This window comes from Marmota flaviventris, chromosome 7 (assembly GCF_047511675.1).
Source record: "Marmota flaviventris isolate mMarFla1 chromosome 7, mMarFla1.hap1, whole genome shotgun sequence".
NCBI lineage: Eukaryota > Metazoa > Chordata > Mammalia > Rodentia > Sciuridae > Marmota > Marmota flaviventris.
In genome coordinates this window covers 118,629,432-118,645,691 of record NC_092504.1, presented here as the reverse complement: position 1 = coordinate 118,645,691, position 16,260 = coordinate 118,629,432, and the positions used below count along the sequence as shown (strand labels likewise).

At 41.7% G+C, this 16,260-nt stretch overlaps 1 protein-coding gene across 2 annotated transcripts in view; it reads left to right on the top strand.

Moving 5' to 3' along the window:
* Fhip1a (FHF complex subunit HOOK interacting protein 1A) overlaps window positions 1-16,260 on the top strand; it is a 239,295-nt gene that overhangs the window by 126,429 nt on the left and 96,606 nt on the right. For both annotated transcript variants that reach the window (XM_071614616.1, XM_027926778.2), the window contains exon 3: window positions 12,583-12,808. In XM_071614616.1, the coding sequence (XP_071470717.1) occupies window positions 12,704-12,808 (105 nt within the window). In that variant the 5' untranslated portion in view covers window positions 12,583-12,703. The remainder of the gene's footprint in view (window positions 1-12,582; window positions 12,809-16,260) is intronic.

The window sequence follows — 16,260 nt, the reverse complement described above, 5'->3', positions numbered from 1 at the left end:
TTTTTAATTCGTTCTTTTTAGATATACATGATAATGGAGTATATTTTAACATATTATACATACATGGAGTATAACATCCTAACTAGGATCCCATTCTTGTGGTTGTACATGATGTGAAGTTACACTGGTTGTGTATTTATACATGAACATAGGAAAGTTATGTCTGATTCATTCGACTGTCCTTCCTAGTCCCCCTTCCTTCCTTCTTTTCCTTCCTCTTTGTCCAGTGAATTTCCCTCCACCACCCCTCCACCATTATTGTGTGTTAGCATTCACATACCAGAGAGAACATTCAGCCTTTGGTTTTTTTGGGATTGTCTTATTTCACTTAGAATGGTAGTCTCCAGTTCCATCCGTTTACCAACAAATGCCATAATTTCATTCTTTTTTATGGCTGAGTAATATTACATTGTGTATATACACGACATTTTCTTTATCTATTCATCTGTTGAGGTCACCTAGGTCCATAGTTTAGCTATTGTGAATTAAGCTGCTGTAAACATTGATGTGGCTGTGTCACTGTGGTATGCTGATTTTTAAGTCCTTTGGGTAAACCAAGGAGTGGAATAACTGGGTCAGGTGGTGGTTTCATTCCAAGTTTTCTGAGGAATCTCCATAGTGCTTTCCATAGTGATTGCACCAATTTGCAGTCCCTCCAGCAATGTATGTTCTAGACTGTTTGATACTTTGTGGTGGTAGCAGTACTGGCTGACTAGTGGTTACTGACTAGTGGTTTTTCCTGTTCTCAGTCTTCTAGTCTCCTTGCAAGTTGGATTTGTCCTACAGCACTGTTCTGTGGGGAGCTGCACTGCAGGGAATCAGATCCTACATTACCAACTCTTCTCTTAGCTGAAGTGCTTCCTTTTGTCACTCTCAGAAATCTACTTACACAGATGTGGTGAGGGAACCGCTCCTTGAAGTCCTTCCCAACTCTTCCTGATCTGCTTCCTCCCTCTGCCCAGGCCTCCCGACTCTGCTTCTAGAATGCCAGCCATGTGACCAGTCCCTTTTCTCTAAGTTTGAGTTTCTTCTGTAAAATGGGACGGCAGTCCCTGCCTCGCTGGGGGTGTGAACACACAGGGTGTGTGAACACACAGGGTGTGTGGTGCCTGGCTCAGGGTGGTGCTCAAAAAAATGGCCTCCCTCTTCTCTCCTGGTTGAGGGCGCTGCTTGCTGAGGCAGATCTCACCCAGTGAGCGGATCAGTCCCTGATGCCTTCGAATGGATGTTAACCATACATCCCGCTCTGCACATCGTGGGCACTTGGATTAAATGCCTATTGAATCACCTCATGAGTAGCAAAAGACGGGATTCTTCCTCTCAAGAACACCGAAGCTGGTCCTCAAATAAGTACATCAGAGCCCGTGTCACCGTGGGGAGAGGAGTTAAACCAAGAGATCTAGAGAAGAAAGGCATTAGCAGTCAGATTCAAGGCAGGGGTTTAGTGGGCACTTAGTTCAGCATAATGTCTTTGATCATGGCAACTAGTGAAAAAAAGTTTTGTTAATATTATATTGGGCATGTTTTATTTCCATTTTGCCTTTTATCCCCTTCAACTTTTGGTGACAACGTGCTTTTTGCATGTGAGGCACGCCTGGACAGAGTGGTGTCTGTTAGCCTGAGCAGGTGGAATTAGAGCCGAGGGAGGGTGTTAGTTAAGTGCATTCCAGCTCCTTGAGACATATTCACAAGCATTTGCTGAGTATGGTTGTAACTTCTTTCCACTGGATGTACCATTATGCTGAGTAGATAATTTCGTGTGCCTAGTTATAGTTAGTGTGTGTAGCTAATTGGAACACTTTTGCTTTTGTAAAACTTTTATTATATGGTTTTTCTGTTTAATGACTTCGAAAAGATTCTTTATTGAGAGAGAGAGAGAGAGAGAGAGAGAGAGCGCACCAAATTAGAATCAATTATTTTTTAATCACAGTATTTTGGGGGGATAGCATGTTCTGCTTTGCCTTTCTTCCCCTGGCCTCCTAAGCTAGATTTAGGAGAGAAATCGCAGGGGGACCTGTTCAGACTGTTATTTGCTGGTCCCCCAGAGGCATTGGTGCTTTGATCTCCTACTTGTGTAGCTCCTCTGATCTTTTATTCTGTAAGGTGTTTGCGTCTCAGTATGATGGATGTTTCACTGACCCTAGTAAATGGAAGAAAATTTTCTCCAGACTTTAAGTGTATTGCTTTCCTTGTTCTTTCAAAAAACAGTCTTCTTGGGTAAGAGTGTTTTAGAGGCATTGGCATCAAATCAAGAGAATTGTGGTCTTTAATGGAATTTGAGGCACCGAGGAGTGGTTTGATTGGTGAGAATCCATTTTTGTTTCTTTCTGTCCACCCTCAAAACAATAACATAAACAGCTCCCGCCTGTCTTCCTGGTCTTCTTATTTTATTGAAACAAGATTTGATTTCAGTGAATTTTGTGCTTTGGTTTTTGTTGTCACTTTTCTTTTTTTCCTTAAAGGGGAAGAAAAACCTCAAAGGTATACAGAGTAAATTAAATTATGAGGAAAATACTCTTTGAGTTTAACAAGATGAATCACGGTTTTGGAACTGAATCTACAAATTATGGTGATGTTCTAGAGTCTAATCTGTGATTCTGAAACTTATTAGTCACTTTGATAGACTGCTGATTTGACTAATTACCTTGAAGGCTGCTGCTGGCTGAATTGCTCAAGTCAACTAGTAATTTTGATCAATCAACAAGTAATTATGGTTTTGTGTAGGCAATAAATATAGAATACTGATGGTGTTAGACTAAAGATGTTATTGTGAAATAATTATGTAAAATATTTAATTCCAACATCATAGCAGTCCTCTTACCTTTTTCTTATTTTGTGGCTTAAATTCTCAAAACATGACAAAAAAGGCCATGGCAACTTTTAATCACTTGATTATCAATGAACAACATATAATGTGTGAGATATTCTCTGGTGCTAAGTAAGTACTCTAGTATTTTAAATGTAACTTAATTATGATTAAATGTATTTTTGGAAGCCCCTAGAAGCAAAAATGGTCAGATTTAAAGTAAAAATTCTCTTTAGATTTGTCACAGAAGGAACCCAGAAGTGGCTGGAAGCCGCTGCTGCTGGTATCCATGTGGGCTGATTAGATAAAGGTTAACGTCAGCATGATCAGCTGTATCTGAAGCCCAGGTGCTTACATTTTCTTGGCTCCTATTCTATCATTATGCCTTCTTTTACTTGTGAAAGTCGTTCTGCAGAGCATGATATTTATTACTGAGCTGCCGATTGGCAGTGTTTGTGTGCTCTGTTTGTGAGTGTAAACTTAAAATATTTTAGAAACAGAGGCATGTTTACTTAATGGAAACATCTCTCTTTAATATTACTTGAGTTGTCTCTTGGATGGTTTGCCTGTATTAGATTCCTTTTGATATGAAAGCAGGAAACATAATGTACTTGGCACTTTATGCAGATTTTGGTGTTATTAATGTTTGTGAAGCTCCCTCAGGGTGGTAATTCTGAAGAAAGCGCCAGTCTTGTGTAATGACTTATATGTATGTCCTTGACTCCTGCATCCCCCTCCCCCGCAAAAAAAAAAAAATCAGGGATTGAAAGGGAGGGAGGATAGTGGTTCACAGGTGCAGGGGTTATTCTTAGGTAGTGTACATGTGCGCTCTGCTGTGTTCTTGCTTAGTCCACTTTCCAGCCACCTCTGGTTGTGTGGGTATCTCTGAGTCTCGGATTTGAAAACACACATTGCTTTCGTACAGCCTGACCGAAATACATGCTGTTTTGTTGGATTTACAACTGTTTTTGCAACTTAAAAAGATGTCTGTTGGTTTCTAGCAAGTGCTTTGCTAAGGGGTGTTTGGGAGTTATTTTGAACCTTTTCATGCCTTATCTTAGGCACTGATGTTAGAACCAACCCCCAGATAAGTTGCAGCTACACTCTGATAGTAAGGGGTCAGATCATCAATGTTTGGTAATTCCCTAGGACACAGAATGGAGGCGAATTATTATGGAACTATGTGTTAGTATTATATAAAATCACTTTTTGCTGAATAAAGGGAGGTACTCAGCTTCCTCTTTCACTTGCACACCTTCCTCACAACTCCTTTGCTTTTGGCAGTTCGTTACCTCTAAATGCAGCTTGCTTTTATGGGGAGCAGGAACCCCTATGCATTTGTGCTCCTTGTGTTTTACCTGAAGCACCAACTCCAGGGAGAAATAGCACCAAATGCAAAATCTATCTGGAGGAAAACTTAATTTAGAACACTGTCTTTGATTTTCTTTGCTTGCTTTTGCTGCCCCTGCCCATGTACAAAAGACATTGATACACACACGTTAATATAGTGGAGAAGAGTTTTTAATTCAGAAGTGTAGATGGCTTGACGCCATTCAGGTCTGTGCCCGTCACTCCAGGGGCAAGTGTAGACGGGAGGTGGAAGAGTTGTGATCTACCCAGTTGCTTCTGGAGCTTCTGGATAAACTAATCCTCCCTCTCCACAAGGAGAGTCTTGGCAGGTCTGCTTGGCTGGGTGGTGGCGGCCGTCAATAAGCCATCCCTGCTGCCGCGAAGGAATTGCCTGATAGGAATCGTTTCTGTTTTACTTTATTTTTTTGGAACAGCAGGTGGGAAGCCTTAATCCTGGATCCCCAAGCGGAGTTGGAGCCTCCATAACTGTTAATGGCAAGTTCTCAGAGCTCTTTCTCTTGTGGGGTCTCTGAAGGAAGCCACTGATAATTAATACTTAACATCTGTGTGCAGAGATAGATTTGGGCTTGTAACAATGTGCACATCTCTCTGTACAAGGGGAAGAGTGTGTACCCCTCAGTGAGGTACAGTACCACTCTGTTCAGTGGTAACCAGTCTCTTGCCAAATTCTATTTCAGAATTCCACAAAATGATGCTTGAAGGCTTACAGCAGTCAGATCTGTAGCTGATGAATGTAATATATATAAATATTTTATTTGTGATACTAGGGATTGAACCCAGGGGTTCTCTACCACTGAGCCATATCCCCAGCCCTTTTTATTTTTTATTTTGAGACAGGGTCTTACTAAGTTGTCCAGGCTGCCCTTGAACCTGTGATCCTTCTGCCTCAGCCTCCTGAGTCACTGTGCCTACAGTGAGTGTAATATTTTTAAAAGAGAAAGTTTAAGAAACTTATTTATAGGTGCATATTGATGTTTGGTTTTTAGAGAAAATCTTGGTCTGAAGGAATAGGTTTTGCCATGTTAATATAAAATATCCTAAAAAGAAATGCCAATTTTAAGGTTTGTGACTAGTGAAACTCAAGTGTAGCTACAGTAAGTTGCAATGCAGAAAGTTTTTTTTTTCTTTCATCTGAGCAATCTTTGTTGTAAGCTACATTTACTTTGACTGATTTTGTTTTTTCTTAGAAAGAGGATCTTGAAAAAATTATTGAGAACCCTTGGTTAAAAAAAAAAAAGAGAGAACCCTTGGTGACCCCTGTAAATAGGGGGAGCCTCGGCATCCCTCAGATCTTATTTGGAGAACCACTGACGTAGTCTGACAAAGAGTTTGGCAAAATATTAACTTTACAAATTCCTAGAGATATTAACCTCATAGGCCAAAGGTAAATTATATAAATATTTTTAAAAATATATTTTATTTATTTTTATGTGGTGCTGAGGATAGAACCCAGTGTCTCATGTGTGTGAGGCAGGCACTCTACCACTAAGCTATAGCCCCAGCCCAAAATTATATGAATTTAATTTAACAAGCACTATTGGAAAATAATATTAAAATAACCATTGAAAACAGTACTCATTAAAAATAAGACTACCATCCTTCTGAATTCCTTACACTTTCCTGATGCATTATTTCCCTTCATATTCACTCCATTGGAAGTTGACAACTTGTATAATTACAGATATGCAGCTGGCCCTCTGTATCTGCAAGTCCCACACCTGCAGATTCAACCAACTGCAAATTAAAAATATTTGAGAAAAAAAAAGTTGCATCTACTGAATACATACAGATTTTCCCATCCCTAAGCAATATGGTGTAATGATTTCCATGTATTTAAATTGCGTTAGGTATTATAAGTGATCTAGAGATGATCTAAAGCATACAAGTAGGACTTGGTCATCTGCAGATTTTGCTATCTGCGGGATCCTGAAACTGGTCCCCCAGGGATACCAGGGACAACTGTAGTTATTTTCCTTTGTAGGTTTTGTATTAAATACCTTTCAAACATCTTGTGGTCGTTATAATTGAGTCAAATAGCATCTTCCACTAAGTGACCCTTCTCTCCCTATCTGCACCTGTCAGATCACACTCATCCTGCAGCCACATTCCTTTTATATAGGACTAAGAAGAGACTTCAAGGACAGATAATGGCTGTACTTAAGTTGGACTTAGGGACTTTCCCTATTGTTTAGGATGTTCTTTTGCTTTTATGTTGTCAAATCAAAGAATTTTGTTTTGCTAAGTAGTACATAAACTTGGTACAAAATGTAAACAGTGAAAAGTGAGCCTCTGTCCCCCTGCTGTCCCCTGGCCACCTAGTGCCCCTGTGCTGAGGCAGCACCCTTAGCCTTGCTGAGTCTTCGTGGAGGCCACTCTGTGTTTATAAGCACATAGTTACCGTAAGACGCTGGCTTCTTATACAAACAGTGGCTGTACTTTGTGTGCTGTTCCATGTGCCTCCTGGCCATCTTTCCATTAAGAACTGCCTCTTATTGGAATTGCCATAATTTATATAACCATAAAACCATTGTTGATGAATATGTAGGAGCTTTGCAACTGTACTATTTAAACACTGCTTCCAAAGATAGCACGGAGTTAGAGAGCACCAGTGGTTATCAGGATGTGCCTAGGGTCTGTCCTGATAGACTGTGAGATCCCCACATCCATATGACCCTGATTAAACATGTTCCTTTGGCTCTTTGTTATCATGAAAGTCACAAAATTCCACATCCATCTCTTCAGTAATATTTTAGGATCTGCAATGGCCATTAGCCTTTGTTTTGGACTCTTAATTTAAAAAAAAAAATCTGTAATGCATCTTTGAGGTGGCTTTCAAAACTTTCTTGAAGGAGAGCAGTTGATATGCTTACTTTCTTAAATAGCCTTAAAAATTATGTCCCCCCAAAATTTCAGGAGTGAATCTGGATGCTCAGTTTGATTTTCCCTTCTCCATGTGCTCTGCTTATTATTCAGTTGCCCAGAGCATGGGTATGGTCTGTTGGCCATCTGCTCTTGTGAAATGAAGGTGTAAACCTGGTGGGGTGCTTTCATGGCATTAACAGTGTTCTGCAGTCTTGTTCCTGCTTTGAGGCATGCATCTGTCAAAGCTTAAAACCACATGGAATGGGTGTAGTGAGAGGATTTTCTTTGTGCACACACCGTGTGTTAACCAATGACTTACAAGTCAATGGAACTGAAGGAGGTTCTGCTTCACTGGAACAATGAATGGACCAGAGTCCTACGGTGGTGCCTTGAGAGAGGCCTAGGAGTTGGGGGTTGGTAGATGCTGGCTCCATTTGTCACACTGCCCAGCGTTGCCATGTGATGTTAAGGCAAGAGAGGGGAGGAAACTGGGCCAGGGGACTAGAGCACAGTGAGGATTTAGGTTTAATAAGATTTCGTTAGGCTCTAAGAAGAGGTTGTGTGAGGTAGTTTGACCCAAAATGAATCCCCCCCAATTATTTGTAATTGAAGGCACAAGGTTCACTTCTCTTCAGGTGTCCCAGTATTTGAAGAGTCTTCACCCTAGATGGCATTGCACATGGTAAGCACATTTACAGTAATAGGCTTTTCAGCCCTCAGTCGCACCAGCTCAGGGCATCCAATGTGCATGGTAAAACAATGAGGTTTTCAACCCACGGGAGAGAAAAAAGAAAGAAATGGGGTGTGTATGGGAAGCCACAACCATCACAGAATTCTCTTGAGGTAGTTGATTGCTGTGCTGTGGATTTCTTAAGGGAAGTGTAAAAAGAATACAGATATCTCTCATTTACAGTGGAAGATTTGTGGACAAAGGCTCTTATTCTTCTTGAATGTCTGTGTAATGACCCCTCCCCAACCATGTAACAGTTTCAATAAAGTACATAAAATAACAGGTTGAGCCATAAGAGACCCAAGAAATGGTGACTTAGTTCTAATTCCTTCTCCAAGTGAGTTTTGCTCAAGACCTCACAGCTCCTTGGAACCACAGGTAGAACTGGATCCCTGGGGCGTCGTCAGGTCAGAGATCAGGTTCCCAAGTTGGAACTTGCAGGCTTGGAGAACTGAGCTGCTCACTTAGCCCTTACCCTTTGTCCCTGGCTTCTAACTCTGCCTAAATTCTCTAGCCGTTTTTGTAAACCCACCCTGATAGTACTGGGGCTTAGTCCTGTGAACCCAGCACAGTTGAGTGCTGTAAACCCAGTACTACCAGGAGGAACCAGGAGGGGAGGTGGGGAGGGAGCCCGCCCTGCATCTGCATCGAGGCCCGGGTGTTCTTGCCCACATGTAACACACCAGGGAAGGGCTCAGTCTGTGGTCTGTGGTGGTCTGTGGTCTCTGGGACGCTCTTCCCTGTGTTCTCCACCTTCCTTCTTTTTGCTCCATCAAGGTCCTTTTTCTTGTCTTCCGATTCTGTGTGTGTGTGTGTGTGTGTGTGTGTGTTGGTGTGCCTCTGTGTGTGTGTGTGTCTCTGTGTGCCTCTGTGTGTGTCTCGGTGTGCCTGTGTGTGTGTGTGTGTGTCGATGTGCCCCCTACCCCCCATAGGCCTGCAGGTGTGATGAGTTTACTCTGAACACAGAGTTCTCAGGACACCTTTTCCTTGCATCCTTCCCCCCCAGGGTGGCCATCCCATTTTCTTCCCTTAAGGTTTTTTCAAAAACAATTCATTATTAAAAGATATTATATTTAAATAGATGAAAGAATTGAAGGATCATATGAGATTATGTATTACTGAATGCTAAAATGTTTATAATTTGAGCTTAGTCTGCTTGTGAGAGAGGGACATGTAGTTATTGATAATTCAGGGAAAAAATGTGATTTTGACACATTTATAGCTTTCCTAAATGTTATAGCTTTGCAGAGAGCCTGAAATTAGACTGGAATGAGGTGGAGAAATTTTTACATTGAAAAGAGGTGTGATTTAGTCGACCGGAATCTACATTTTTAGAATTATATGGTGTATTTTATAATTCTGTGATATGGAAGTCTGTGCTTATTCTTTTTTCATAGTCAAATAAAAGATATATATGCCCTTTTATAAAAAAGGGCAAATAAAGATACATATCCTTCCATGTCAGTTATCCCTGTCTCCAACAATATCTAATAGAATTTTCTTTCTTTATTGATGGGAAGAAAGTATTTCTATATATAATATTAATGAGATATAAACATGGCCAGTTGGTAACGTCTTTGGAAATGATATAGACATTTCAGTCTTTGCAGTGTTGAATTTGTGTAGAAATAGCGGGCTGTTATACATGTATTTTGTCTGGCCATTTTTCTCTGCCCTTCCTCTCCCAACCCAAAATCTGAGTAACCACACCATGAAGCCACATATGATCACTGTTGCAGACAGAGTCCTCTGGGTATTTTTTGGTGTCGGTCGTTTGAAGAAAGAAAAAGCCAAATCCACTTCTTAAGGTCTGAACAGTCTGTAGAGCTGTCTCTCAGGCATGAAGTCTGAGTTGCTGGGCGAGTGTGTATTTAGGGGAGGAACAGGCTGGATGTGTGCCCCCAGTAGCAGGCATCGCTCTGAACATTCCTGGCCGCAGTCACTGGAGAGAGAAGGGGCCAAGAGGGAGAAGGTCTGAGAATGGCCACACTTGGGACTCTGGGGGTTGCCACCTCTTTTACCTGCTGTCAGCCTTTTGCTCAGGTCTGTGCTCCATACTTCACTTGGTTCTTTAGGTGTGATCTGAGAGCTTAATAAATACCTGGAATGGGTGCAAAAAGGACAGAAGTAAAGACTGATAAGATCGCAGACTATGCATGGAAAGCCTTGGCGCTTGACGAGGTGGCATCGTCCTTCCTATCCCTTAGGAATGTGCAGCTCCCTCTTTTAGTTCTCTGTTGCCCTGGGGCCTTGCCAGAGTTCCCGTGCTCTAAGGTGGGAATGAGAGAAGGAATGGAAACACCCAACGTTTTGGTGCCAGGGTGTGTTCAGTAGTATTTCCACTGGTAGGATCTCCGGCACTGTTCTTTCTCACATTTAGCTTGACTTGCTTCATTCATCCATTCTCTCCCAAGTCTTCTTTATGCTGTAGTTCTGTATTCATGGCACATTTGATTCTTCAGGTACAAGTCTCTGAAGTATGATTGGATAAGCATAAACCAAACAAGATGCCTTTTTGGTAGAAAATATGCTGATTTCAGGTGGTATATACTCATAACCTCTGCTGCTCGGGAGGCTGAAGTAGGAGGATTGATAATTCAAGGCCATTCTAGGCAATTTAGCAAGATCCTGTCTCAAAAAAAAAAAAAAGGACTAGGGTTGTAGCTTAGTGGTAGAGTGCCACTGGGTTCATTCCCCAGGATTTCAAACAAACAAAAACTAAAAACATGTTTCTTAAGGGAACAGGGCTAGAGATTGTGTTATAGCCAGCACATAGAAGAATATAATTTCCAAGAAAGAGATTCCCCAGGATAGGGAATCCCGAAACTTAACATTCTTTTTTCATCAAAGCTCATGATATTGGCTGAGATATTTGTCCTGTCTTAACTACATTCTTACATCCCTGAAAAGGTTGCAGGTAAATTCTCCTTGAGAACTAACTCAAAGGATCTTCGGAGGCATCTTTTTCTGTTTTTGATTTAGAAGCAATTGGTGTGATGCATGTTCCTCTCCTACCTTTGAAGACAAATCAGAATCCTGAAGCTGGAAAGCCTCTCAGGAAGTCTTGTACTTTTCAACCTCTGAGAAAAACTAAAACACTTTGATTTTCCTTATTATTATGGCGATGTTGTCGGAATAAAAGGCGTTGGCATTTTTGCAGAAACACAGTGTTTAGGACCACGAGGAAACTGATTCAAGAGTCTTGTTTTATCTCTTACCATTTAAAACAGGGCTGTGGACTTAAATTCATGTCAAGGCTGGCCAGGTAACCTAAGTGAGGTGGGAGACTGGCAGCAGGATCATGGGGAGTGGCAGCGACTGAGGGGATGGGAGAAGGCGTAACCTGTGCATGGGGTCAGGGGCACTCCTGATTTGCAGAACACCACAGGAACCCAATAAAATATTCCTCTCAATGGCAAAAGGCAAGGTTGGCAATAAACAGTGTCTTATTGAGAACAGCATGTTTGTATTATTAGGAATGCTAGGTGGGGGAATTTGCCAATTTTAATAATAAAATACACGAAAGCCATTTTCCTCAAGTGTGTGGTTTGCCTGGTCTTCCAGCAGGCCCTCCTCTCTGTATACCTTAGTCTTCTTCTGAAGCCAATATTTCTTTCCCCAGATATGTTAATTCTTGCAAGTTTCCTGTTCTTATGTCCTAAAAGTCTTTTTAAAGGTCCTTTAGTGTTCATTCCTCACTCCCAGAAGAACTTGTTCTGAATTTTCCAGTGTGGGATTCTATTCCCCGCAAAGAACCTAACCCCAAGTCTAACCCGGGTCTTAGCCTCCGGCCCGCTTGCTTTTTGCATTTTACTGTTAGAGGCGTGGCTGATCTTCTGGTAACACCCTTCATATTACTCAGTGGAAAATACCGTTTTTTCCTCTTGCTTTGGCATAAGTCTGCAAACTTAACTCTTATCATGCATTTATTTTCCAGTGCTCTGTAATTGCAATTACCTTTTTTTCCCCCCTGAACTCTTTCCAGTCTCTACAATAAAGGAAATAATATTCTGAACTCTACCTGGTCCTTTCCTGGGCTGATCAAGCTGGTGAGATAATACTCCTATGTTATTGCTTTTGTCGAAAAGCACCACACAGCTGGATCATATTCAGGGTACACGCTGACCTCAATATCTTCTCCCCCTCCTGCCCCTGTTGTAGTCAGGATTTCTTTGTGTTTTATCCACATAATTCATTCTTCATTTGTAAGTGCACTACCTTGTTCTCACAGCTAATAAGCACCATCATGTTTTTGATGGATCATTTCTATCTCTCATTTGCCAAGGTTACTTGGAATTCTGTTGTTTTTCAGACAAATTAGAAACCTTCACTTAGTTTGGAGCCATAAAATGTGAATATTTTTAACTTCATTATGACAGGCATTGATTAAAAAAATATGTGGTCATGTTAGGCCTGGGAGTCTGGATGCTGCATTAAGTCATTTATTTCTATCACTGTTAACTCATAGTTTGCCTTTTAATAGTGTTTGAGACTCCATAAACATTTCTATCATAATTTCTTGCTTATAGAAACTTGAGTGATTTAGAATAATAACTTGGGGTTTGTGGTTGGTTGTAGTAGAGAGAAGAAATCTCCAAATTGTTTAATTTATGCGTATGGTTTATATGCCATCATTTAATATTTTGAGTAGCAAGGGGAAGGAAAATAGGAAAGCCCTGGGATTGAGTATAAATATATTTTATACATATTTTTCTGTGTTGGACTTTGAGGATGTCTATCCACTGGTCTTAAACATCATAGCATCCTAAATAGGTCAACATAATGAGATGCACCTTTTGTCTTGTCTTCACAGGTTTCAGAAGGTGACCATAAAAAAGTGAAGAAGTTACATTTCTAATATGACACTTGGAAGTTAGTGACTGCTTCCTACATTTTCATGAAAATAAAATATGACTTAGAGGCTTCGAAGGCTTATGATGTCATCGGTTTCAACAGAAAGCAAACTCCAGCAGGCTGTGAGTCTGCAGGGAGTTGACCCGGAAACATGCATGATCGTATTTAAGAACCACTGGGCACAGGTAAGGATGAGCTGGACCTTCCCTTCTGGCCTCAGTGACCCCAGAGCCACCATGACCCCAAACCAGGGTTTCCTATGTCTGTGACAGATAACTGGGTTTCCAAAAGCAGAGGGAGGGAAACCTTTCAGATGGGAAGAAAAGGAACCTCTCATCTTGCTTACTTGGAACAGGTCTCTGTTAAAGACTCTGGTTTTTACAAAAGCATTTAAAGAACATGCACATTCCTTAGATGTTTTTGGAAAAACAGATGTTTCTTACAGTGACTTTTACATCACTTTGCAATATGCTTGATCATAATAACTTCCCCACTTCCCTGCTGATTTCCATCCAGTCTTTAAACTCTGGTAATACTAAAGTACACTTTTCTTAAGAATTTACTGAGTACTTATATCATTTAATACTCACAAACCTCTAAGGTAGGTGGTATTAACTTCCTTGTTTTACAGACGAGGGAATGGAAGATTACAGAGGTTAAATAACATGTACAACTAGTGAGGTACCCAGGCAGTGCCTGGACCTTTGTTCCTTGACTCCAGAGCCCATGGATGTGACCTCAGTGTTCTACCAGTTTCAGGCAATTTAAATTCCATTAAAAAAATTAATATTTTTAGTTGTAGATGGACACAATACCTTTATTTATTTATTTTTATGTAGTGTTGAGGATCCAGTGCCTCACACATGCTAGGCAAATGCTCTACCTCTGAGCCATAACCCCAGCCCCAAATCCCATGTACTTTTAAGGAAGGGAGATGTCTTGAATATCTGTCTCCTTCATCCCAAAGTTGATTATAAAAAGTTTTTTTTTTTACCCCATGATTTATTTTTTCTTCTCTGACTTTTCCCTGATCTGCTAATGTGGTTAATAAAGGGTTGAATGTTGAGAAGATTTACCAGCCTGCTCCTTTCCTTAGGGAGTTCACAGGTAGTAAAATAAACAAAGTTGGCATTCTTTACTCCAAGTGTCCAGCATCACACTCCGCAGGTGAGCTGGTAAGTGGCTATTTATGTGACAATTTTTTTAATGACTATCCAGTTCCTTCCTGTGGCTGGAAACAACACACGGTTAAGGCACTGAGCCTGTAAATCACAGCAATTATAGGGGACATGGTTTAGATCAAAAAGCAACAAAACCAATTCTGCTTCTGGATCGACACGCTGTGCAGCTCCTTCTGTTGTCCAGTGTAACGCTGGCAAGGTTTTTTATTTTTGTGTGTTTTCCATTCTCTTTTCAAATCTGGGATTTTCATGGATTTGCTGTGGACATTGAGGATACATCTGCTTTAGTAAAGGGTGGAAGTAATTTAGGAATTTTCCCAGATAATTAGAGTAATTGCTTTTGGCTTTGCACCTTTTCTTTTCTTTTTTGGTACCAGGAATTGAACTCAGGGGCACTCGACCACTGAGCCATCCCCAGTTCTGTTTTGTATTTTATTTGAGACAGGGTCCCACTGAAGTTTTTAGGGCCTTGCTTTTGTTGAGGCTGGCTTTGAACTCTCAATCCTCTCGGCTCAGCCTCCTGAGCTGCTGGGATTGGCTTTGCACTTTTTAAAGCCTTTTATAATGGTGGCTCCAAATTAGGGTCATGAGCCCGAGAAGGATCTGTGTGCCTAGTGGTGCTGGGTGCTGCTGGGTGCTGTCAGCCTGACCTGCCTTAGTGGCGCACCAGTGCTGCTCTTGTGCATTGCTGAGAGGAGAAGCCACTGGATATGGCTGGCAGTAGTGTTTTAGAAGGCCTGACTCCTCTCTTTACCTTTTAAGTTTCTCTATTATTTTGTGTTCATAAGGTACATGGTATTATCATGGATTAGTATGTGTATATTAAAGTATTTAATTATTTATGCTCATTTTTAACTGTTAGGAACCTTCTTTAGCTTCAGTCGTTCATTTCACTTGGCTGACCACATCTGTCATTCTAACACATCGTCTTCGCGCCGGGGCCCCTTTGGTTAATTTGTGTATATTGTTTTTGATCATAACCCTTCCTCCTGGGGTAACTGCGATGTGCTCTGCCCGGTGTTCTGTGTCACTCTTGAGGATGTGGTACGCCTTGGCTGTGTGGGGGTGGGTCACCTGCTGTCTGACTCCCTCCGGGGCAGACCTTCTCCAGGGCTGCTGGGTGCTGTCAGCCTGACCTGCCTTAGTGGTGCACCAGTGCTGCTCTTGCGCATTGCTGAGAGGAGAAGTATTGGTCTCAGGCTCCTGTGATTCAGTTTCCCGTTCAGCAGGAAGGACTTCAGCGTTACCAGGCATTCTGGGTTATTGAAATATAGTGCAGGCAGCTAGCCCTCCTTTTAGCAAAGAAAAGTATTGAGTTGAAGGTGAGAATTCTTTGTCAGAGGGAATGGAGTTCAGTCATTGGTAATGTGGGGGTCAGTCGTATTGTTGGCTCTGCCATTTCTTGAACTTCACCTGGGCCTTCCTTGCTTCCCTCTTCCTTCCATCCTTCCATCTTTCCATTCTTCTTTTTGTCCTTCCTTACCTCTCTCTCTCCTTCCTCCCCTTCCTCCCTCTTGAGGCGTAATTTTCCTCTTCAATCTGGAACCTGTCCTCAGTCTGTTTACAGAAGGCCTTTGGGGCCTTTCTCTTACCCGGATGAAAACACCTGTTGGGAAATTCACTGGGCATCCAAGGGGTTGTTGTTCCTGAGAGGTTGATTTCACCCACACTTCAGGCGCCCTGTTGTGAGCATCCCAGTGGGACTGGAGAGTGCAGCACCTTGGCCTGGGCTTAAAGGATGTTCCAGCTGATCTGAATGGCAGTGCAAGGAATATAACAGCAAAGTGAATAATGATGATTATAGGAATTAAGGCATGAGAAGAGGCTATTATGGAAGGAAATGGCCTGGGAAAGAGAGGAAGTGACATTTTGGCAACGTGGCTGTGAAGAAGGTTTTGATGACAGAAAAAGAGAGCATTTTATAGAAGGATATTTGGAACACAGTTTTGGCTTTTTTGGATGATGAATAGAGGGTGGAGGAGGCAAAAGATTCAGGGTAAAGCAGAGACGAGGGCTCACGTGTGTGGTTGGGAACAGGACCTGCAGTACAATGCTTTCACCACTTAGGAAAAGCAAAGGCAATAAAAGTGCAGTATCTCATTTGTCTCTTTGTTCCCGTCCTTCAGCACAGGTGCAACATACCTGACATGTATTTGGCGGGCTCTGTTCTACGATGTATTAGTAGCTTTGGTTCCAGAACTTGAATTACAAAGCAAATGTGGATGGAGGAGGATATCCACTTGCCCACTCTCACCTTATGGTTTGTCAGGGACAGCTTGGTGTACAGCCAGCAGGGGTCCAGGACAGTCTGTGATTCAGGGGCACGCCAGAGGAGAGACTGTGAATGGCCAGTGGTGTGCGTGAGTTTCCAGACTGTCCCCTGGGCCCAGCGATCTGTTCATGGCAACCCTACAGTGGTTCTAGAGGAGATATTTAGGAATCGGTGCATTCCTAAT